The 23,966-nt window shown below is 46.2% G+C and overlaps 1 protein-coding gene across 4 annotated transcripts in view; it reads right to left on the bottom strand.

Moving 5' to 3' along the window:
• Positions 1-23,022: 23,022 nt before the first annotated feature.
• WAC (WW domain containing adaptor with coiled-coil) overlaps positions 23,023-23,966 on the bottom strand; it is a 52,178-nt gene continuing 51,234 nt past the window's right edge. For all 4 annotated transcript variants that reach the window (XM_054171211.1, XM_054171210.1, XM_054171213.1 and 1 more), the window contains one exon: positions 23,023-23,208. In XM_054171211.1, coding sequence (XP_054027186.1) covers positions 23,139-23,208 — 70 coding nt within the window. In that variant the 3' untranslated portion in view covers positions 23,023-23,138. The remainder of the gene's footprint in view (positions 23,209-23,966) is intronic.

Raw genomic sequence — 23,966 nt, 5'->3', positions numbered from 1 at the left:
TATGAAATCTAAGACTGAGATAACCCCAGTTTACTTTGGCAGAGAGGACCAGACTGGATCTCCAGCTAATTAGTGCGATGCCATCACGCCATAATGGTTTTACTGGGAGTCTTGCTATTTGCATATGCGTAAGACAGATGCACGTGCACTGCACCACAGCCTTTACGCTTCTGTTGCACGTATTTGCACTGCACCACAAAGCTAATTTTCTAATTCTTTTTTTCTGTTTGGAAATAACAAAACCAGAGAGATCAGCCAAGCCGTATCTCCTGCTCTGGCACCAGCTGTCAGACACTCATTTGCAAACGCACAGAAATATCATTCATAATAACTCGGAATCGTTAGGGCGACGTGCGCGGTTGTGCTGCTTCTGTTCCTGCCGCTGGTGACAAGCGCATTTAGCAGATCTCATTTGTCACATGTGATACCGACAGGCTGGAAATGGCTTTTATTCGTGGAGCCACATTACTGCACTAAGTAACATGAGAGACTCCCTGAGAATTATAAACATCCTGGCCGAGGGACCGTAGGCACGCTAACCGGTAGGCAATGTGCTTGCCATCAGTTTGGAGCAGCAAATTTCATTGACAGCTGTCAAGTTTGAATTGTGAGGTACAATTTGCTGTAAAAAACTTGCTAATTCTGTAGGCTGTAGGCATGCTTCAAGTACCACAAGTGGAGAGGGGTGGCAGGGATTGCTCCTCAGCCTTAGTTCCTCCCTGCCAAGCAACTAATTTAAAGACCCTTTGGGGAACCTGTGGACCAAGCCAGGGTGTCAGGAGAGGGGTGGACAGGCTCACTGAATCTGCTTACTCCTGGGTACTCTGCTCAAGGAGCTGCACAAGGATTGTGTGGGGTCCTCTGACAGACCATAACATAAACAAAATAATTCAGCTTCTGCAGCGCTAATTCGCTTTTGTTTTAGAAGCAAGAGCAAACAGGGCCAGACTGGCCTGTAAAAAGGGACAGGAGACAGACCCAGCACAAAGCAATAATAACAACATGTTCTGCAACCAGAAGGAATGTGGGATAATGACTACAAGGAACCATCAAGGAAAGCGTCAGGAGCCCGAGGCTGCATGACGTGTCTTCAGCAGCCATGGGAGAGCAGCCTGGAGCCTCCACTTGAACGGACTGCACAGCCTTACAGAGCAAAGGGCTGCTCCCTCCCAACAGATCCGGTGAAGCCCTTGGAAACCAACACAAATTAAGGACCTGGTTGCAAAATCAGCCTCTGGGCACCTCAGGGAAAGGGAGCATCTTGCAGGAGCACATTGGCTTCTGCATCAGCTCAAAATTGTGTCATAGATGCAAAATTTTGCCTTTGAGAAGACAAAATTGTCAACCAAAAGATGAGATCCATCCAGAGAGTCTTTTTGGGCCACTCAAATGCTGGTCTACTACTTTTACTTCTTTTCACAAGCAAACAGTTGCAATGCCACATTTCTGCCAGGAGGACTTAAAAACTAATGAATTCTTCTTAAAGACCATTCAAAGGAGCACCCAAAGTCCTGAACTATTCTAGACTGTTCCAGATGGGACTTTCCCCATCAGGCAAGCAGCTTTTCAGCGCAAGACCTGCTTTCCCCTACAATCACATTCAAGCAGGTCTTGCTGTGTAGCTGCTTGCCTCTACAACTGCATTCAAGAAGAGACTTGCTATTTGCCACCAGGAGCATGTGAGCAGTGCAGCCATGCAAGATTCTCCCTCTCAATGTCTCAATCCTTCCCATGAAATCTAAAACCACATCCACTTTCTTCAGAAAATCCATGTGCTTGAGAGCCCCAGCACCAGCATGAGAGGATGACTGTCATGAGGTGTTTAGGTCTGTCCTAGATCAAGGAGGAAAATACAAAGAGAAGTCAACCTGGCAGCATTTTCCAAGCATGTAACTTTGAACAAGAGAAAAGCTCCTCTTTGGCTTGGGGAACCCAGCTTTAGAAAATTCAACCTTCCCTCTTTGCATTGCCGCTTTCATGTATCTCCTATCTCTTAACATGAACTGACATCAATGCCTGCTCCTCCTTACCATTACCTCCTACCAGCAGCACACCTGCAAAACTGACTGAATTCAGCTAAAAACTCTGCCAGCAGGTGCCCTTGATTTAAGCAACTAGTCCTAGAAAAAGAGTGTGCAGTGAAAAGTAATTCCTTCATCTGGCAGCTTGGAACATAAGCATGAATTCTTCACCCTTCTGTAAACGTGCCTGGCATGCTGGTTACTCACCACCATTTCTCTCAAATGTTTGGATGTAACTTTTCAGGCTACCTCTGTCAAACAATCCTGTTAACACTGTATTCTCTGCTTGTTGGAACCCTTCCACCAACACCAACACACCCTCCAAAAGAGAAAAATTCTGGCAAAAATAGAAATGGATAGCAGCTGCAGTTGGGAAATCCATTCTACTTTCACCTCTATAGTCTATAGTCAAAGCATTACAGCAGCCCTTGTCCTGGGGAAACCTGCATTCCTCAGGGAGCTGAGGATTTGCATCCTGCTGGGTTTGCATGAACACACTGGCATTTGTCAGTCTGGCCGAATGAGAAGCCAGTTTCACTGGCAAGGGAAGGTTAGCACTGCCACACTGCAGCCATTTCAAACTGGTGCCAAGGTTAGCACTGCCACACTGAAGCCATTTCAAACTGATGCCAAAGAAATTGTCACATGCTGTATCCTTTATTTTGTGCACCTTGCAATTAGGATCCAGCTGGGAATTTCTCCCTTGGAAATGATATAAAGTTAAAAGCATTGGGAATGTCTAAAGCATCTCTGGAACAGTATTAATCAGGGCAGTACTTTTTTTGTTGTTAACTGCATTAGCCAATAAACAGTTTTATTTTTCCACTTACTTTGCTAGCATTTTGGATATAATACATGTATATTGAACTGAATTGCCTATGTTTATGCTGATTATTGTCTTTAAAAAATAATTAAGGGTTAAGCTGGCATAGTTATGCTCAACGTAAAGCCCAGGGGGCAAGAAACGTAGTAGGACTCTATGCAGTTTCTTTGGCTTCCCATTACTGAGGTTGGCCATGGATTTACTAAACCAAGTAGCCATTTCAGAAGCTACGACTGTGCACAGCCCAAGCCTGGCTCTCTCCCTGGCCGCTCCCCTGCGACAGGCAGGCTGCTGGGCAGGTTCCCGCAGGTGAGTAACTCCCAGGGAGCATTACCCCTGTAACTGGGGTAGTTCAAAGAGGTGGATGGAGGCCTGCATGCCACATGCCTTCTCATTTTCAGCAGCAATTAGCATGGCCCAGTGAAACCTGCAAGCTGGAGGGAGCCGTGTTCCAGAGTTGCTCGGTGATACCTGTTCACATAAAATAAATAGGAATCAAGACTAGCGAGTGCCCTGTTGGGTCCACCTCTCCATGCACATGTGATCATCCAGGTGGCATCAATCTGCACCCTCCCCCAGATACAGGACATGACAAAGAGATACTTTCTAAAGGCCACAGAAAGTGGAAGTATTTCCTGCCATGTTCATCAGTTTGGGGGTTATTTATTTAAAACCAATCCTCTCCCCCGAAATGAGCTGCACTCCTACTCCTCCCAATCAATAGGACGATTTGCATTTATCCTCCTGGAGGCATCGCTGCTAGGACCAGGGCCAGAGCGATCCAATCGATAGGGGGGAAGCTGGAGCAAGGCTGGAAAAGAAGCAGCAGAGAGATTCCCCCAGGGAGAAATGCAAAACACTGGAGAGAGGCAACAATTATTGTAATTGAAGGTAATGAGGCCGAGGCGCCAGCTCCAGCTCTGCTTAACATCATTCAATACAAAGTGAGACGCACATGAAGGAGACAGCCTGAGCCCAGCTTGCCCCGATGCAGCCCATCCCGGCTCCCTGCCCTCAGCCAGCTCTGCCCGCAGCCCAACCCGGCTCCCTGCCTGCACCCCGCATCCAGCCTTGCTCGCAGCCCGCACCCAGTCTTCCCCTTCTCATTGCCTCATCTCCTGCCTGCAGCCTCCTCACCACAACCCCCACAAAGCGGCACGGATGCTCCCGGGACAGGTCTGTCTCGTGTGTGGACAGCCCAGCAGCCCTGGAGCTGATACATCTGGACTCTAGATCTGACTGGTCTGGGGTCACAGAGTCCTTGTTATCCTTTCCATTGGAGACTCCCATATCTGTAGCATCTTTGCAGAATCTTCGAATCACAGAATGCTTTGGGTTGGAGGGGACCTTAAAGATCATGTAGTTCCAACTCCCACCCTGTCATGAGCAGGGACACCTTACACTTGACCAGGAGTGTCCTGTATCTTTAGTGTGTTTATCCTTGCTGTGTGCTGAAAGTCACATCCTGGGCACCAAATCACTCAGACAAGGACAAATATTGTCCTGTCCTGTGGCAGGACAACAAACTCTGTCCTGAGCTCTTAACCTCCAGCCCTTCTCTACACACCCTCCCCTCTGTCACCCCAGTTCCTGTCGTCCGCTGCTTCCCCGCTGTGCAAGAATCTGGGGGAGCAGATTTTCCTGGTGCTGGACTGGAGAAGATGCTGGAGAAGGGGAGAGAGTGCTAGAGAGGAAAAGAGGATGCTGAAGAGGGCAAGAGGGTGCTGGAGAGGAGCTTATGCTGCCCCGCAGCTTTTGCCTGAGACTCCACCTGGCATGGCAGGTGTTTATGTGTCTGACACCGGACCTGACCTGCACATTCGCCAGTGCCAGAGCAGAGCTCACACCAGCTTTTGGCAGCATCTTTAAGGAGACACAACTGGTGGTTTCACTTTTGGTTCCTTAAGCATAGAATCCACCTCGCAGCCCCAGCAGCCAGGAGGCGGAGATAGGTAAGCGGTCAACACCGCGATGGATTTATTGAACCCTCCTTTCGATGGATGCCGCCTGGGCCACAACGGAGCCAGAGGTGGTAAAAGCGGCAGCGGCCCCGGCGGGGCCCGACTGCGGCCGGCTGCGGGCTCAGGGCGGGCAGGGCTTGCCCTCTACTGGCAAAGCCAACCCTAGCAGCAAGCTGCTGGAGCCCTCTCCTGCAGCCGCCCTGGTAACTTCTGCCCTGCAAAATACGGGGGTAAAAGGTACTAGGACAGAGGTACGGCTGCTTTCGGTTGGCAGGGTGCAGCTGCTGCAGGCGTAGCCATAGGTGACCCCATTGCCAAAACATACCCGGTGATATACGGGTAGCATCAGCTCCCATCCCAGCAGCACCCTCTATGCAGGAGTTAACATCCAGGGCTCAGACATCACCTTGTGAAACACCCGTGTAAAGGTGTTACATGTCAGAATTCATAAACGGTACCTAAACAGTCAAGCACCAGCTATCAGATGTGAGTTATCAGGTGTCTAGAGATAAGGCACGGCAACTACTAGGAATTCACTTTAGATGCCAAGCATGAGAAATCATTAGTTATGTCCTGACACAGCATAGCAGGAGAGGAGAGCTAGCACCAGAATCATGACATGGCCCAAACCCCTTGAAATTGAGTATCACTGTAACAGGACAGAACATACAGTTTAAGTAACATTTATTAGAGAGAGCTACAGCTGGCACATGTAGCGAAACAACCATGGTGGCAAGTCAAACCACAGTCTGTTGGGCAGGGGGGAGACAGAAAGCCCATTGCCTTTCTAAGGAAGCATCTCAGGTTAAGATAATGCCCTTGAGGTCCGATCACAGATGTCAGTTCTTTGGAGGACTTACACCCAGCAATCAAACCCTGGGATGCTCTGCAGGGGCTGGGGGCTATGCGAGATTGTTCTCTGCTTCAGCAGCCCCTCCACAGTGGCAGCTCTAACAGCTCTTGATGCAGGTAAAGGAACTCTCCAGTGATGTGGTATTCATTGCTCAACCTCTGTTTTCTGAGCCATGTAGTTTAGAGCCAAATGCCGGAGACGAGGCAGTCAATGCAAGTCAGGAAAGCCTATACACATTATAATGGACTGGAGCCTCAGCTACTTAAGTAGGCAGCACTCTGCTAGTTGACACCAAGATCCAGAGCTGACAGGTAAATGCAGATGCAGTAGAGAAGGCCAAAGGCAGAGCTAGATATCAGAGCTTCAAGAAGATGAGTATGTATCTCAGTAACACCTTAATAATTCAGTCTCAGAAAGCTGCTATTTGAAAAAGAAGTCAGCAGGACATCTAAACACAGATGTGAAATAAGAATAAATCCCTAATTCTCACTTTACCATGAAAACCATGATAGACAAGAATATTTCTGGGACAGGGTACATGTGGAATTATGAGTCAGTAAAAGCTGTGGACTTAAATTCTGAGCTTATAATTCTAGCAGCATGTGGTGATGTGTTCTAGGCTGGCTAGGGAGGCCATGAATGAGGAGTGTGGATTCTTCCTTTCTCTGGCTCTAGGGCAGGATCAGTAACTGCATCAGGAGCAGGTCTCAGTTCTGACAACTGGAAGTCAGAGGAAAAAAATAAAGAAAAAAAAAAGAAAAGCAAAAGTAAAAATGACAACAGGGTAAAAGGAGCTGCAGTGAGTTTTGGCAAATATGCAACAGGCTGAGGACACTGAACACTCCATATGCTGGGGTGTAGGGCAGCATCTGAAGACCTTAACTCACCATTTCTGGTGAGTTTAACTGGGGAAGGTGGTCATATCCTCAGCTTGCTGCCAGCCCTCCCTGAAGGTCTCCCACCCTTGTGGCATCAAGGGCAGATGGAATCATCCGCAGCCTGGCAGTGAAGCACCTGAGGGACAGGTCTGAGCATTTTCCTGCCACCTTCCAATGTAGAGGATAATCTCAGACGGAAGAGAGGATATAAAGCTCTTGCCACTAGCATCACAAGATGCCACAGCAGTTCATCTGTAGGAGCACTGCAAGATCAAAGGCAGATCAGGCAGAGCAAAGGATGGGTGGAGGGAATTAGAGTGCTGGCAGAAAGTGATACAAAATGGAACAGAAACCCGAATTCCTCACAGTCCAGGGCTGAGGGGCAGTGAGGGGGGGCACAGGGAAATGAGTTGAGAGAGCTGATAATCCTGGAAGGGGGAAGAAGCGTGGACCCTACATTTTCATAAGCACTAAAGGGAAGAATGCAAGACAGAGGACTCAAAAAATGTTAAGAAGCCCCAGAGTAAAAAAGCAATCCTGATTGTACTCGGAGCATCCTTTACAATGAAGAGTCCTTTTCCCTCCCAAGCACAGATTTTAAACTCATATTGTCCTTACCAGGGCAGTAACAGAAGGACCAGTAGTAGAAGCCAAATGAAGGGAGATGGCTGTTAAACACTTAACCCAAACACTGAGCAACAAATATCATACACAACAATCTGCATTAATTATTGTCCCCACTGGCAGCCCTAGATACTTGCATTTCTAAACGAATACAGGTTATATTAACCTCAATTGCATTCCCATCATTAAAGCTGGATTCAAGCTCTGTGCCAAGGGAGGAAGGACCCTGTGAGCTGCTCTTTCCAAAGCAGGAGTGGCAGGAGGGAGTGCCGGCTCCAGCTCTGCCCATGTTCCAAGTCAAGCAAGGACCATTTCATCTGATCCAATCTCCTTGCCCTTCCTGAAACCCTCAGGTTAAAATAACACTGGTTAATCCAAGACACAAATGCCAACTGCAACATTTCTATTTCCAATAGCAGGAGGTGCCACTCGGTTAAGTGCAGGAACAGGATTTCTTAGGCCATTTGTCTGATGACTGTGCCTGTCCCCCTCACTGTAGCAGAAGGCACTCAGAAGCCCAGAGGTGCCTTGCAGAAAGAGAGCTCATCAGGAGAGTGAAGCACAGACAGGAATACAATAGCATTTCAAGCTTCTTTCCTGTCACCCAGGGCTGTGAGACATGCCAGCCAGCATAGGCACACTGGGTGGCAGCAGGGCTCCAGGGCTTTGCATGGCTCCAGGGCTGCTCTTCACTCTGTGCCAGCCTTGTGCTCAGGCCGTGGTGGGTTATTCTCCCCACCCTCAGCAGAGGGACTGGAGGAAGTGATGGACGTATTGCAGTGGTGGCAAATAATAAGGAGCTGCGAGTAACTACTCAAACCCTTCCCTGTGCTGGTGGGCTCCCGTGTAAATCTCTGCTCTTCACATAGGATCAGCACCAAAGGAGCTCAAGATCATCCCTCCTGACATGATCTTCAGGCCTCTTCTCAAACACCTGAACTCACCTTTGTCTCTCTTGCTGACACCACTTTCCCCTGCGTTTACACATGAAGCTAGAAAGTAGCAATGGCTACACATACTAAGATGTGGTGAACTAGGTGAAGAGAAGTGAAAAACAGGCCAAAGTGGGAAGGAGCCCACAAAGCTAGCAGAGAGGAAGGATGAGAAATGAGCCATCACAGCTAAAAGCAGTGAGTGGATCTGAGCACCAACCCCACAGTGAGAAAAGCTGGCCCTGGCACTGTGCTGAGGGAACAAGGTGTGAGGTGCCAGGAAAAAGGGATGCAGTAATGAAAGTTAAGGACATGCTGACTGACAGGCATGCAGTTCCAAACACCCACATGTGAAAAATTGTCTTTGCTGTCCATTCTAATGGTTTGCAACTTGACAAGCTGATGAGCCCAGCTGGCACTGTGGTGTTGCTGGGAAGAACTAGGTGTGAGAGATAGGTGCAGTGAGAGCAAAGAGAGACCGAGGTGCACTTGAAGTCTGAAGAGCAGATGTTTGGCAGGAGGGCAGTAGTCTTCAGGAACACCCCCTGTGCAGGACAGTGCTGTCAGGATCCATCTCTCTACTGAAAGGGGCCCTCTGCATCCTTTGTGACAACTCTAACAGCACTCATACTTTCATTCCTAAAGCCTGGTACCTTGCTCCAGAAAGACATCATTATTTCCAGCATGCCAGGCTCAGGATTTTTCACTGTGCTCAGAAAATGAGTCTCTCAGTGGCCTACTTCATCCCTGATCATCCTGCAAGAACACTTGGATGGCAAATATCTCACCATGGCTGGTGGAATTTTTTCCTTTCTGATTCCAGTGATGTAATTAGGAAAGCACAAATGATGTGGCTTTTTCAGAAAGCCTGCTCCTTCCCTCTTTGCTGGCACATCTGGAGCAGTCCTCCACACTGTGTTTGTGTCAGAGATTTACTTCATTTGTGTTGAAAGAAGAGGCTGTCAGAAATCTGGAAATGGAAACTGCACCAGGGTCCTTCCTTAATCCTTAAAACTACACAGCTGCTTCAGACTCCCTCAGCACAGATCACTTACAAACCTTGTGGTATGCACTGACTTCCCACCACTAACCAGTGGGGATTGGCAGATAATATGTCAGGAGATAGCCTCAGCTTATAAAGTGTGTTTCTTCCAGAAGATCACTAAAGCCAAGTACAAAATCAGCCAAAATTATTAATTTGATTATTAAGTTTATTAAAAGACCCATGCCTTGTCAGGTGTGGTGTGGGTGACAATCCTGAACAGAAACACACAAGCCAGATGTGAAAGAAACAATAAATAGCAATTGAGTCACTATATATTGTGAAACACAGCTCTGTCACCATTCCCCATGACTCTTATCACAATATGAAACTTCACTGGACCTTTACCAAGAACAATCCTACAGCTGATTCAGAAAGCATTCAAAACTTCTTGTTTCTCATTTCTTCCAAGCTTAACAACGAAGACTGGGATCCCCCAGGGCAATCTCACAACTTTAAGCTCCTGTTTGACACAGAAACACTTTCATACAACAAAGATGTGGTTGCAAACCACGTCTGAACACGGCGGACAAAGGAAGCAAAGCAAATTGTCAGTGCAAGCCATGCAGTGCTCTCAGCCAGAATGATTCTGGGACTCTGCATGCCCAGCAGTAATGCTCCTGAAAGCATCCTCCTTGGAAAAAGTTACACTTGCTCCAGCATTGCTTCTCTCAGCAGAAGGCAGCATGCTGTGGACAGTGTTACACTGCAGGAGACAAGACTCTTCTCGTGACTTTCTGGTAAAGGCACTGTTTAAGAGAAAAGCATTATGAAATACTATGTCCTTGTGGCAATCATCAGATCCCATCATTTTTTAACCCCTTAAGAATAGGAGAAAGGAACAGAAAGGAGAGAAAGGAGCTCTATTTCTCAATCCAGTGTCAAAAAGCATTCAATTATACAAAGTCCTGTCCTACCCTGCACTGGATTCCTGCTCCAGTACATAAAATAATGTGTGAGACTTGTACAGCATCCAGAATTGAAGCCATCAAGTTCTACAGATGTTGGAAGTTTATTTATAATCATCCAGAAATGACAAGGAAAGAGCTGCAGGCAGCAATAAATTAGCCCAGCATACATTATCACTTCAGAACCAAGGAAAAAATAAAAGTAATGGTTGCTTAAAAAAAAAAAAAAGGAGAGAGAGAAATAGATCTAGAAAGGACCTTAAAAGCTCATCAAAGCTGCTATTCTTATCCAGAGAAGAATCACATTTCCTTTCAACAGATACACGTTCCATGTGCTCTTCACTGGCACCCAGTGCAAGTACCCCACAGCCTTCCAGAGCATCTCCTTCCAGCTCTGTAGTTACTGCATCTTGCTATAAAGAGGAACCCAATTCTTCCTTGGTCCTGCCAAGGACACAGAACACATCTTTCTTTTCACAACAGCCTTCTCTATATATTTGAAGAGTTGTGTATTGGATGTTCCCATCTTTCCCAAGGGGGCTTCCCCAGGCTAAGCCCCCCTGGGAATTCAGGCCCTTCTGGCAGATTGCGTTTTGAAGATCATTGTCCTTATTCTCCTCCAGAACCTTTCCAACTGCAGTCTACAGATGCACACATCACACTGCACCTTAGGCCCTCCTCGCCTGATTTTGTGCATCTGCAGACTGGAGCATGGTTTATACCTTTGAATTTGCTGCTCCTCTGTGACAGTAACACACTGGCACATAACCCTAACAAAGAAACTAAATTCCTTGTTTCAGTGCTGGGTCGAGGCTTTGACTGAATGACTTCAAGGTCTCTTCCAACCAGATTGTTTCTGTGATTCTGTGATCATGCTCTGTGCTTTGGATGACATCATTGGTTGCTGAAAGACTACCTGGTCCACCTGATTTTCCTGGTGTGGTGGCCAGCAGGAACTGGTACAACCACAGTGCTCCTTCTTCCCCCTTTTGTCATTACCGATAGAGCCATTAACCCCCTGTGAAAGCATGGGAGGGCCTCCTGATTCTGTCCTTTTTATCTTCCGTGAGTAATAGTCACAGGTTGCACAGAGGTTACAGTGTGTTGTATTTCCTTCCATGTCAATGGCTCTCACTTAGTGTTCAGGCAATGGCCTAGCCCAGAAGTGGAGATAACATCGGGTGTCAGGCTTGCCAAAACCGGGCCATTTCCAACCATGTTTATCAGCTGATGCCTTTAAATCATTGCCAAAGTAACAGGAGTAAATGACAAGTTTGTCTCAATGTCATCTCAACATTAAAAGAGGTTTCTTTCCATATATGTCAACAGACTTCTGTCAATTTCTCCACATTTTTTGATGTCTCCAGAATTTATTTCTTTTTTCTTAAACATGCCACCGAAAATATTTTGGAATGGGTGTCTACACTTCCTTGTGGTACCCAACACTGCTGGTGTGGTACCTCTGCTGCAGAACCTGGCACCTCAAGAATGCTGAGCTCTCAGAGGGATGGATTGCTGAGGGATGAGCATGTGATAGGGAAGTTAAGGCAGTTTGTAGAGATGTCACCAATGGGTAACTTTGCTAAAGCTACACAGACATGGGATCAGCATGCTTAAGTGAGGAAATCTACCCTGAAAAGCATGACTTAGATGCCTGCTCCTGCTGCTCCCGCTGGAGAGTCAAATAATTAATCTAATATGCTAAGCTGTTGCAGGAAGAGGCTCAAACTGAATAATAACCAAGCTAAGATACCTACTTATCACAGCACTTTCTTCCTTTTCCAGTAATTCTAGTAGTATCAGTGCATCTTGGTTTGCAACAGACTGGGCAGTACAAGGTGTTGGCACAACCCAAAGCTACAGAAGGCCCTCGTGACCCTCTCAGCTGCTGTGGCATGACTACCTTTGATCCACGAACGAAAGGTAATGGACAGGATCTCCACCCAGATTACACCCAGGAAAATTGTTTTCTTAATACTAGTCATGGGTTTGTGGTACAGAGGAGGTGTTTTGGCAGAGAGAACAGCCTATGTTCAAGAAGATTTGGGAAGTCAAACATACAGGAGCCAAGTCCTCGTCCTCACATTAAAATCAATCAATTAGACTCCTTAATCATCTTCTTGCAACATTCTGGTTGTGCTGCCAAACTGAGCGGGTCAACAGATTGTGTTTTCCCTCCAACATACACTGGGACTGCAAACAGGCTACAACATCCCACCTCTTCTGGGAGCTGCCAGGACCTCTTCCTTCATGAAGACAGATAGATGCAAAACCAGGCCAGAGTGCAGAGCAAAGAGAACAGGCAGTCACAGCATTCCCATCCTCTTGTCCAAATCCTGTCTTCCAAATAGCTAAGGCCTGAAATAAAAGGAACTTCTGCAGCTCTGTAAGAAGTGAGGGACACTCAGAGATGTAGAGGAGCTCTGATGTCCTAGACTGACAGGCCCAGCAAAATGAGAAGAGACATTGAGAAAAAAAGCTGACTGCAAGGTCTAAGGAGACAGCCCCAGTATGGATATTCACCACAAACTTTCAAAAGTACACATTAGCTTTTCATCAAGAACTGAGCAATCCCCACGTAACTTCTTTCCTCTGGGATTCAAACCAGCTTGTGAAAATACCTGAGAGTCACTCAGCCTGCAGTGCACTCTTACCAGCTTTGCACCGTGATAGCACCTCCAGCAAGTGCCAGCAGAAGCCAGGGCCTCACCCTGGCACAGGCTGAACACTCCCACATTATGCCACCCAGACCTCAAATTCTTAGTCCAGAGAAGGCCTTTGGCATAGACATTTTGCTGCTCTGTAAGGCATTGTGTGAATTACTGATGCAAGCATCAATTTAAAATAAAAAAAAATGATGAAAGTAGCTTTGAAGCCTGAGCTTGCAAGGTCTCAACTAGGATCACATCTCCTTGAAGCTGAGCAATAAGCCATGGCGTTAGTATATAGCACACTGATCAAAATGTACTCCTGTATCCCTAGACACCTGCAGCCCCCTGGTATATCCTCTCACATGGCTTCACATCATGTTCTTTCTGCATGTCATCTCTGTAATGGAACAGGTTGCAGCTGTGCCCAAGTGCTTGGCTTAGCTTAGCACAGCAGGAGATGCTGGAAGCATAGGGTTAACATGTCAGAGGAACCACAGCCCTCCAGCTTTCCCTTGCAGCCAAATGCAGAACCTGCCAAGTGCTGTTCCAATAAAAAGCAACTCACACAATCTGTAAGTGTAATAAAATAGCTGTTAACAATTCTGTAACTCTCTTTCTTCAAGCTTGTAAAAGCCTGAAGGTCAGCTGGAAGTCAAGCTGTGTTTCTTTGGGAGGAGGGCAGGCCAATGCTGGGTGACTGTTTCCTGTGTTTTTACCTCCTCCTCTGGGGTTTCTGAAGGGCAATCACTGTGTCTGGAGGGGTTTTCTGCCTTATTCCTTCTACAGGAGAGCAAAGGGACCAGAAGGGTGAGACCAGAGGTGAGTGGCTACCAAAAGACCTTGCCTCTTCAGAGCTACTCGGATCTGCCTTTCTTCAGTAGTGATAGTGAGTGAACATCTCAGTTTGGTGATTAAGGAGAAATAAGCTGATGATTTCCTTCACCTGGATGCTTGCCTGTGCAGCCTGCCCTAGGTGATCCTGCTTTGACAGGGTGTTGGACTTGAAGATTTATAGAGCTCCATTCCAACCCCTTCCAACTTTGTGATTCTCTAGGCTTAATGCTGGAGACTCTCGAGATCATGAAGGGAAAAGAGAAGCAAGATCAGACCCTGACCCTTTAGGTAAGAGCAAGTCTTAAAACCACACAGTGACCTCCAGACTCACTGGGGTTCGTGGGTGGATATGCAGTCTTGTATGTCCAGGTGTAAGGCCACTGACCAAGGGATCAAAGTAACTTTGCTACGTACAAAAGTGGGGAAGTAGGACAGATAGAGAGAGGGAGAACAAGGGTAGGGGAAACAAAGAAAATTCATTACCATTCTCTCATCATCAGACACTCTATTTCTAGTTTGGCAAACCAAGTGAATTTATTTGTCATCTCTGGGGTCAAAAGCCTCCTCATTTAATCACTAAAATTTGGAGGAATGGAATGTGTCAACACTTAGAGTAAAAACAACCAACATGAAGACAATGTTTTCCCCAGTAATTTCCCAGTTGTGTGCCCAAGTATATCAAATCCCTGAAGGCAAAAGCATCCAGACAGAGCAGACAGAAGGCCAAGCAACACTGCTGGAGCAGCCTGGTGAAATCAGCAGCAGTTGCAAAATGGTGCAATCCACTCCAGTCAATTAAGAGTAGCAAGAGTAAAGCCTGGCTGGCTGGATCCTTTTCTTGCTTCAGGGAATGCTATGTAACTATAGTTCTATTATATTTCACACTAAAACTCTGCTTCTTTGAGCTTGGAAAGGAGGGAATCAAAGGCAGGGGAAAAAAAAAAAAGAGGAGCAGCAACCTGCAAAACCAACTCAAACACAGGCTTTAAGATCAAACATGTTTTGCAAGATGACATTGAAACAAAGTCCTGCCCCTTCCTAATAGCCTTTTGCTTCCATTATTATACAGTAGCTGAGCCCAGAGTCTCCAGGGGCAGGTTTGGGTGAGCACTGTGAGGAGGAAAGGTGAGGCTGAACACCAAGAGGAGGCAGAGCATCACCCTTCCCTTCAGGTGCTGCAAGCCCTTATGCACAGAGGAAATTCTAAGGTACAGACATACCTGCAACACACTGGCTCTTAAATATTCCATACCTGTAAGAAGCATCCTTTAGAAATCCTGTTCCCCGAAACATCTTCTGCAGAAAGGGTACAACAGCAGCTCAGATAGCAGTCAGAAGCACAAGTAGTACACAAAAGTCACTTAATACATTCGTGTTTTCACTCAGCCTCATGGTTTTGGTTCAGTTCTAATCAGGAAAAAGTTTGGGTTCTCTGTGGGTTTGGTTACAAGAAGCCAGCTGTGTCACTGGAAGATGGAGCTTCTCCAGAGAGCTGGTGAGGTTTGTGCCTAGTGAAGGGCTGCAGAATTCAAACAATTGGCCTCAAAACAAGCATGCAGAAGTGTGCACTCTTCTGAGAAATGCTGTGGAAATGCCATAAAGGGGTGGGTGGCCACGAGACAGGGAAACCACATGTTAGCCCAGAAAACAACCCCCTGTGCTACCCCAAACCAGCTCTGGCATCCTTTAATCTCCCTACAGGAGCTGGGCAGGGGACACCCACCCCAGGGAGGGGACTGTTCTCAGCTTTGGGACAGCACAAACTCTGCTGCTGCCACTGCTGTGGGGGTGAAAAGCTAGAAGGGGTGAAGCCCAAACCTGGCTCTCCCCACATGTGTGCCAGCTGGGCCATGGAGCTCGCTGCTGGGGTGAAAGGGGCAGGGCACAGAGACAGAGGTGCTTCTTTGTAGCCCACCCCACTGTCAGAGTCCTAGAGTGTGAGAAGCCTGAGGTAGAGTTAGCCTTGTCCCCTCAAGCAGTCATAAGAAAGTCCCAGAAGAACTACCTGGAAGCACAGACTGAGCTTCAAGGACACATCAGGTACCAGACAGAGCACCTGTGGGAGATCTACTGAGCACCCAGCTGCATCCATTTGCCAAATGCTGATGTGAACAAGCTCCAGCTGGTGATCCCCAAGCTTGGCCATGAAGCTGGGAACTATTGCTTCAACTTATTGTCTCCTTTAGGGATACTTCATTGTCCAAAACCATCTTTGTCAATGTCACTGTGATACCAAGCTGGCCAGTGCCAATCACTGATGGGGGCTCCTACTGCATGTGGTCAAACACCCAGGACTTGATCCTGGATGGAGAGAAGTCCTATGACCCCAACTTGGATGACGGCAAGCAGACTCTGCTGCTGTACAATTGGTCTTGCACTTACTCCTCCAAGGTAAGAGTGATTATGGACAACCAGAGAGGGGGAACTTTCAAGCCCTATAAGTGGAGGCTAAGGGAGCTGCAGTTGTTTAGCCTGGAGAAGAGGAAGCTCAGGGGAGACCTTATTCCTGTCTACAACTACCTGAAGGGAGGTTGTAGACAGGTGGGAGTTGGTCTCTTCTCCCAGGCAACCAGCACCAGAACAAGAGGACACAGCCTCAAGCAGCACCAGGGGAAGTTTAGGCTTGAGGTGAGGAGAAAGTTCTTCACAGAGAGAGTTATTTGCCATGGGAATGTGCTGCCAAGGGAGGTGGTCCAGCCACCGTCCCTGGAAGTGTTCAAAAAAGGATTGGATGTGGCACTTGAAGCCATGGTTTAGATAGTCATGAGGTGTTGTGTGATAGGTTAGACTTGATTCTCTGAGGTCTTTCCTAACCTTGTTAATTCTGTTCTATGATGTGGGAGCTGCACATCAGCTCCACACAAATGTGGATGGGTTGAAGTGGTGTTAAGGGAAGCTTTTGGGAGCAGCTTTAAGAAAGCTGTTCCAGAAGGAAGGTTGCAAAGGTTTCCCATTTCCTAGCTCAGTGCTTTATCATGAGGGTGCCAGAACACTGCAATAGATTGCCCAGGGAGGTAGTTAGGGCCCCATACATTGAAATATTCAAGGTGAGGCTTGACAAGGCTCTGAACAACCCAACCTCCTCTTCCCCCCGCTTCCCCCCTTCATCTTCCCAAGGCAGCTCCTGCTCCCTCTGCAATATCCTCCACCCTACCTAAACAGCTCCTGCTCCACCACCACCATTTTTGTGCCCATCCCAGAGCCAGGGGCAAGACCCTCACTAGCCAAGATACCACACAGAGGAGCTCAGCCCCAGTAAGGAGTCCCAGCCAGTACCCATGGATGATAATTAGAGGAACCATCAACATTCTTCCTACCTGACCGGGGGGCCACCAGGCCCCCCGGCCTTTGTTGTCACCACCACCAACACCAAGTGTGCACCAGGGGCACTCACCAGTGATGAGAGGAGGATCCCTCAGCCCAGATGGGCTCAGCTTGGGGATTCTGCCTTTCCTGGGGGAGATTAAAAAGGGGAGTGGGTGGAGAGGGCAAAGTGGCCACACCTGGGGTGGGAGGAGACTCCAACAGAGCCCAGGTGCTCTGGGATTTGAGGGGGAAAAGGGGCTGGGTGGAAAAGGGGTAGATATGGTGGGAAAGGGGAGGTGGTGGTGAAAGGAGGGGATTTTAAAATAACTTAATTTTCCATAAATCTTCCATAATGCACAGCTGCAGTTCATGGTTTGCTTTGCCTCCATGCAAAAACCCCCAATCCATCAATACTTCATAAAATACAGTACAATGGTAGCTATTACGATGAAACCATTTTGCTTGGTGGGAAAATCTATGCTTTTCAGATAAAAACAACAAGTTTTGACAACAACAAAAAAATAGTTCTCCAAGAATGAATTTTCTCCCTGGATACCAGCAGAAAACACCAGGATGATGAAGGGACTGGAGCATGTGTCCTGGGAGGAGAGGCTGAGAGCCCTGGGGCTTTTTAGTCTGGAGAAGGCTGAGAGCGGATTTGATAAATGTTTGTAAATATCTGAGGGCTGGGAGTCAAGAGGCAGGGGACAGTCTCTGCTCAGTTGCACCCTGGGATAGGACAAGGGGTAATGGATATAAACTACAGCACAGGAGGTTCCACCTCAATAGGAGGAGGAACTTCTTCACTGTGAGAGTCACAGCGCACTGGAACAGGCTCCCCAGAGAGGTTGTGGAGTCTCCTTCTCTGGAGACTTTCAAGACCCATCTGGATGCATTCCTGTGTGACCTGTGCTGGATTCTATGGTCCTGCTCTGGCAGCGGGGTTGGACTCGAAGACCTTGAGAAGTCCTTTCCAACCCCTAACATCGTACGATCTTCCTCAGGCCGAGCGGAGCCAGGCCGGTCCGGTCCCCGGGCCGCCACTGACACCTAGCGGCCCGCGTCCCAGCGGGGCACGGCGACCTGCACCAGGGCACACGCCGCCTGCCCCGCGGGCTGCCACGGAACGGGAAACGTTCCTGCCGCTCCCCGAGTTGTCAGCACCGAGGGCTGGCCCCCGAGAGCTGAGGCTGCAGGGGCTGACAGTCGCTAAGGGTAGGAGGAACTGTCACAGAATCATCGAATCATTTTGGTTGGAAAAAAGACCTTCAAGGTTATCAAGTCAAACCATTATTTGACTACCAAGCCTGGTAGAGTGGTTCTCTTACTCTGCCCCTCCGGAGTTGGATCCCTTGCAGGTGCCAGAGAGATTCCTGCACCTTGGAGCATCTTCAGCTACTGCAGCATGAAAGCTGCCACTGAGTGAAGTGCCAGCTGAAGAAGCTCCGCATTAGCCTGTCTGCTCAGCCAGGGGCAGCACTGCACCTGCTCATACCGTGCTCTCCACCAAGCAGGCAACAAACACAGCTTCGGCTGCCACAGAAACGAGGCGGATTGCTTCGAGAAAGCACATGCAGAGCAAGAGCCTGCATCCCTTGCGTGCCAGCACAAGGCAGAGGTTTGCCAAGCACCCGGGCTAGCCCTCAAATCGTGGGAGATGCTCAGCCTGGGAGCCTGCTCGGCCCCGCTGTGAGGACATGAGGGCACGTGCTTGCTCAGCAAGGCTCCTGCAGGGAAGCCTGCAAAATCCTCACTGAGCAACTAAGAGTTCAGGAAATGCTCCAAACCTCAAAGGGCAGATGAGGACAGCTGAGTTTTCTTCCTTCTTGAGAAAGGTTTGGAGTCTCCAGAGAACTTTTCTCTCCAAGACACAATCCAGTGCAAGAATAGCAGCTCAGTGTAAGTTTAACAGGGAGTAACAGTTGAAAAGCAAGAGCATCTCCTTGGAGATTCCTCCATTCCAAACTCATTAAAGATGGGCACACAAACACAATAACACAAACAACTTTATTTTTTTAAATTAAGGGAAATGCAGATATTATCTGAGGTAGGATGAACTCTCAGAATTTTTATCCTAAAAAAGAACAGTACAAAGAGGCTCAGTGATCCGTGCCTCTACTGGCAACACCACTGCAAGGAGACAGGCAGTTTTATTTAGCAAGTGGTTTAATAACTTTTGATTAAGCCTTTCAAATCGTGAAAGAACTAAAAAGTCTTCAGTCCAAGGATGCAGAGCAGCAGCTAAAGGGACCCGGATGGAGCCCACAGCCATCAGAGCACCTTGGCACCATCAAGCAGTTCAGGCTTGCTGACAAGTTCACCTTCTGCAGTACCATCTGCTACAGGCTTCAGTCACTTTGTCAAATCACTCTTCCCAGTACACAAGCTTTCTGCTGCTAGTAAGGAAGCATCTAGCAAAGAATAGGAACCCAAGTCAAAATGCAACAGTATTCCAATTACACTGAAAAAAAGATCCAATCACTTATTTTGAGGCAGTGAAGGATTTAAGATCTGGACAGCAACTCTACTTCGCCAGGCAGGAGGAAGCTGTTCAGAGCTCTGGGAGGCAGCACATGAACAGACCTCCACGGGCCGACTTCAGCAAGCTGGGAGGAAGAGAGGAAGAGAATTAATTTAAGTGGCTTGCACCATTCTAGCTACTGGTGCAGCTGATTGTGCCAGTATTATCCAAAATTAATTGGATGAATTCTCCTATAACACACAATAAAAAGCAAGATGAGCATAACCACCACCCTGAGCATCACTAGATAAGATTTTTTACTCAGCCCCAATTCTGAGATTTCAAACTGGAGTGAATGAACTTCTCTTTGAGCATGGTGCTGTACACTGAAGTAGATGGCAGCCTTTGGCATGTGTGACTAACAACAGGTGACAAAATACTGTCACTCATACTGAGTAACTACTGGAAAGATAAGGTTGTTCAAGCAATGTTTGCCAACCTGGTGTGCAGTATCTGGTAATGTGCGCCACGTAGTACAACTGCCATATGACCCAGCAACTCCAGGCAGGACCTGGCCAGGATGCTACTAGTTTCTGTGGGAGACAAAACCTGAAAGTTCATTCTCTTGAGTCAAATCAGATGGGTAGTGTCTTTATTAGGGTGAAGAAAAGTTCTTTGTTACTTCCAGATCCTCAGCTAGATGGAGAATGAATTGGTAGAAATTTTGCACCAGTCCGTCCTCTCAGAGGATCTTCAAAAGGCCATGCTGAGACATACAGAGATGTGTAGGATGCAGCATCTTCCATGATCGATTCCAGACGAACAAGTACAGCAGCAACACAAGCATCCAGGAAGAACAGAAGCTGATGCCTACAGCTATCAAAGGCCGACTCTTTCCAAACACCTGTTGTGGGAGACCAATGAAGAGAGAAGACAGGAAGATACCTGAAAAGACTGATGTGTAACTGTAACACAAAACTGTATCAGACCTGTTCCCCTCAGCTAACAACAGCCCAGGCTTTAGACGAAGGAGTAAGAAAGGTATCACAGTGAGAACATACAGAACACAAGCTTTCAGTACTTCTTTTGACGCTGACAAAGTAACCTTCACTGCATTAGGGTGGATGCTTGAAGAGTGTCTGTGCAGTGCATGGATATGTATGCATGTATTTAAGGGGTTAAAGCAGCACTTCAGTCCTTGTTACTTCCACATTACCTGTGACCATTTGTACATTATGAAAGTTTCTATGTGATAAAACAGGCAGGTACCCTTTAGGCTGGAAGACAGGCTCTTCTGTAAAACAACCAATAGTAAGATCAAGAGGCATCAGCTCAGGACATGATGAATTCAAACCAGAGATCTGAAAACATAATCCAAAGCAATTTCCTACAGAACAAAATTAACTCATGAAGCTCACTGATACAGGATGTTAAGAGAGGACAATGTATGAATCCAAAGGAAGCAAATTAAGCTGGTGGAAAATATGCCCAGCATATCTAGCAAGACAGAGGTAACCTTTGTCTCAGCAAGTAACTGAAGAGCAAAATACCAGAGCTAAGGACAGCTGCTGGTGAAAGACCACCTGTACATCCATCCATTTCACACGCTGTTTCCCTGCTTGAGCAACCTCAGGACAACGAATGCTACATTAGGCAAACACGAGTCTTGGGAAGCCTTCTGCCACTTGGCCTTGGCAGAACAATGCAAGATAAATTAATTCAAGATTATTCTATTCTCATTTCTGAGCAAAACGAAACGTGCACAATATGAAATGCAATAGCACAAAGAGGGTAAAAAGGTGAGGAACAATTACAAGTTGATCTTGATTTTTCATTTGCTTCTGTGTTATTTCAGCTTGTCCCATCTGCAGCATCTTGTTAGGACAGAGCACTCAGCTTCACTGACAGCAAACTGATTTCACAAGGCACTCTTGTGAAAAGTGCCAGCCCACTCACGTAAGAAAAAGCAAAACAAAAAGCAAGTAATGTTTGTGGTGCTGACAGACAGACTCTGTAGGAACAAAAGATGCAGTGTCACACATCAACACCTTTATCATTAAGTTCTTTTTTTTTAACCCATCACATACAATCTTTTTTACGTAACTGACTACTGTAACATAAACACCTCTGCAAATACAAACCAGCCCTGCCACCACTGTATCACAGTATCACCAAGGTTGGAAGAGACCTCAAAGATCATCGAGTCCAACCTGTCACCACAGACCTCATGACTAGACCATGTGGTGGTGGTCTTTTTTTTAAGCAAAGAAAAAGTCACGTTTTATTTTGTAGTAGCAATAGTTTCTTTTTTATTTTTAATATACTTTAGGAAACAATATACAAAGCTGAGCTGTGCCACCATTTTCACATGGTGGGTTGCTCCAATTACACAAATTCAGCATTTTGTGATGGTTAAGAACAGCAGTCAGCACCAGACTTAAAACAGTTAGCTACAACACAAACATCCTTCCAAATGAAATGTCAGAGTATCAAGACAGGTAAACCAGGAGTTAACATATGACAACCGTTGGGGAGGTCTTCAATCATTCTTGTTGAATTTCATATTTCATTAAATATTTTATACACATTTTCCTGTTTACAAGTCTTTAAACAAAACCTCCCTTGAGGAATTATTTAAGTACAAAAAAAATGTTCAACAAGAACAGTTCTAATAAAGAGTCCCCAAACAGACCAAATTTCCATGTGTGTTGATCAAAGGAAATGAAAACCAGTGTTTCTTTGTTTTAACATGTTTATTACAACAGATACAATTCACATCTGACTAGCTTTTTATTTTTTTCCTTTCCCCTCCCACAACCATGTTAACATGTTCATTGGGCTATTTCCTTATATTTGAGCAAGTAATGTACTTTCAGCACACATGCCCAGCAGTACTAGAAGTCCATTCTTACAGGGTGCAAATGGAAATACGTTTCAATAATTTATACAAACAAGTGGGTTATGCTCAATCACTGCAATTTTAAGCTACTGTACACAGGAATGAAAAGATTATAGAAAAAGTGCCATAGCAACAGTGCCTTAAGAAAAAGAGAAAATTAGAAGCATTAAAAAAAAAAAACAAACCAACAACAAAACAACAAACTGATAAAAATCAGATTTAGGATTTCACGGGGAAATGGAACACAGAAAATGAAAGAAACATTGCTCTGTAAAACAGAAGTGGAGAAGCACTGCTCTCGATTCGGTGCAAGTGTGGAAAGAGTTGTCTCCTGTTTTTGTACATTACCCAAATTGTTGCAGCCTTGGGACACAGATCGCCTGGCGCTTGCATTGAGTTTTAGGAAATGCAAGATTTCTGAATGATAAATTAACTAAAAAAAAAAAAACAAACCACAACCAAAAAAAGAACCCCAAACCAAAACAAACAAAACCCCCCCAAAAAACCCAAACAAAACAAAACAAAAAAGAAAGGGGAGGGGAAAACAAAAAAAAAAAAAAGGAAAGAAAAGAAAAAACCCAAAGGAAAGCTAATTTTGCAGACAGGTTTACATGTAAAAGGCTAGGTATTTAGCCACCTCAGCATTGATTAGTTTTGGATGTCTAAGCTCTGATACACATGGCTTCCCATGGCTTCACTCTACAAAACATATTTACAACGTGAAGAATACATCTACAAGAAATCTACATTTCAAGGGTTTTATTACAAATCATTCTTGTATCTTCCCCTGAATTTGACTCCCTCCTGTCCCCTTCCCCGTGTCAACTTTTTTTCTGCCCAGCTCAACGGTCCAAAGTCTACTCAAATGCAGCTCAAAAGTGTTAAGACTGGGCATCAGTTTAATAGTTCCTGTACTCAAAACCATGTGCAATTGTTTACATCTTTTCACACCATGAAGGAATTCTGATTCTTTAGCTTTTCAAGTTCTTTTATTTGTTGCCTCAAAAATAGTATCCTGCAAGAGAAAAGAAACAAATTAGTAAACACATTTTCATTAAACAGAGATATTAAAGTATCTACATGAGTACTTAACAATTCCAGTGAAAGATACTAAAAAGACCAACGGCATCTTAGCTTGATCAGCAGTGTTCTTGTACTGGACACTGATGAGGCTGCATCTCAAATACTGGGTTGAGTTTTGGGCCCCTCAATCCAAGACAGACATTGAACTGCTACTGTCCAGAGAAGGGTAAGGGAGCTGGGGAAGGGTCTGGAGAACATATCTGGTGAGGAGCAGTTGAGGGAACTGGGGTTGTTTAGTCTGCAGAACAGGAAACTGAGGGGAGACCATACTTTCTACAACTCCCTGAAATGAGGCTGGAGCCAGGTGGGGTTGATTCTCTTCTCCCAAGAATCAAGACACAAGACAAGAGGAAATGACCTCAGTCTGTGCCAAGAGAGGTTTAGATTGGATATTAGGAACAGATTTCTTCACTGAAAAGGTCATTGGGCACTGGAACAGCCTGCCAGGGAAATGGTGGAGTCACTATCCCTGGAAGTATTTAAAAGATGCAGCACAGTTAATTGTTGGACTCAATGATCTTTTAAGATCTTTTCCAACTCAGATGATTCTATGCTTTTGTAACTGACAAACAATTACCATGATTAATGAACATTTTATTCACATAGCTGTTTCCCAGAATTATTACAGAATGTTTTGAAACCATTTCTCATGATGCTGAAGTGTGATGCAAGCATGTGAATGAATTCAGA

This window comes from Dryobates pubescens, chromosome 21 (genome assembly GCF_014839835.1).
Source record: "Dryobates pubescens isolate bDryPub1 chromosome 21, bDryPub1.pri, whole genome shotgun sequence".
Taxonomy (NCBI): Eukaryota; Metazoa; Chordata; class Aves; order Piciformes; family Picidae; genus Dryobates; species Dryobates pubescens.
This window is presented reverse-complemented; position numbering and strand designations above follow the sequence as displayed.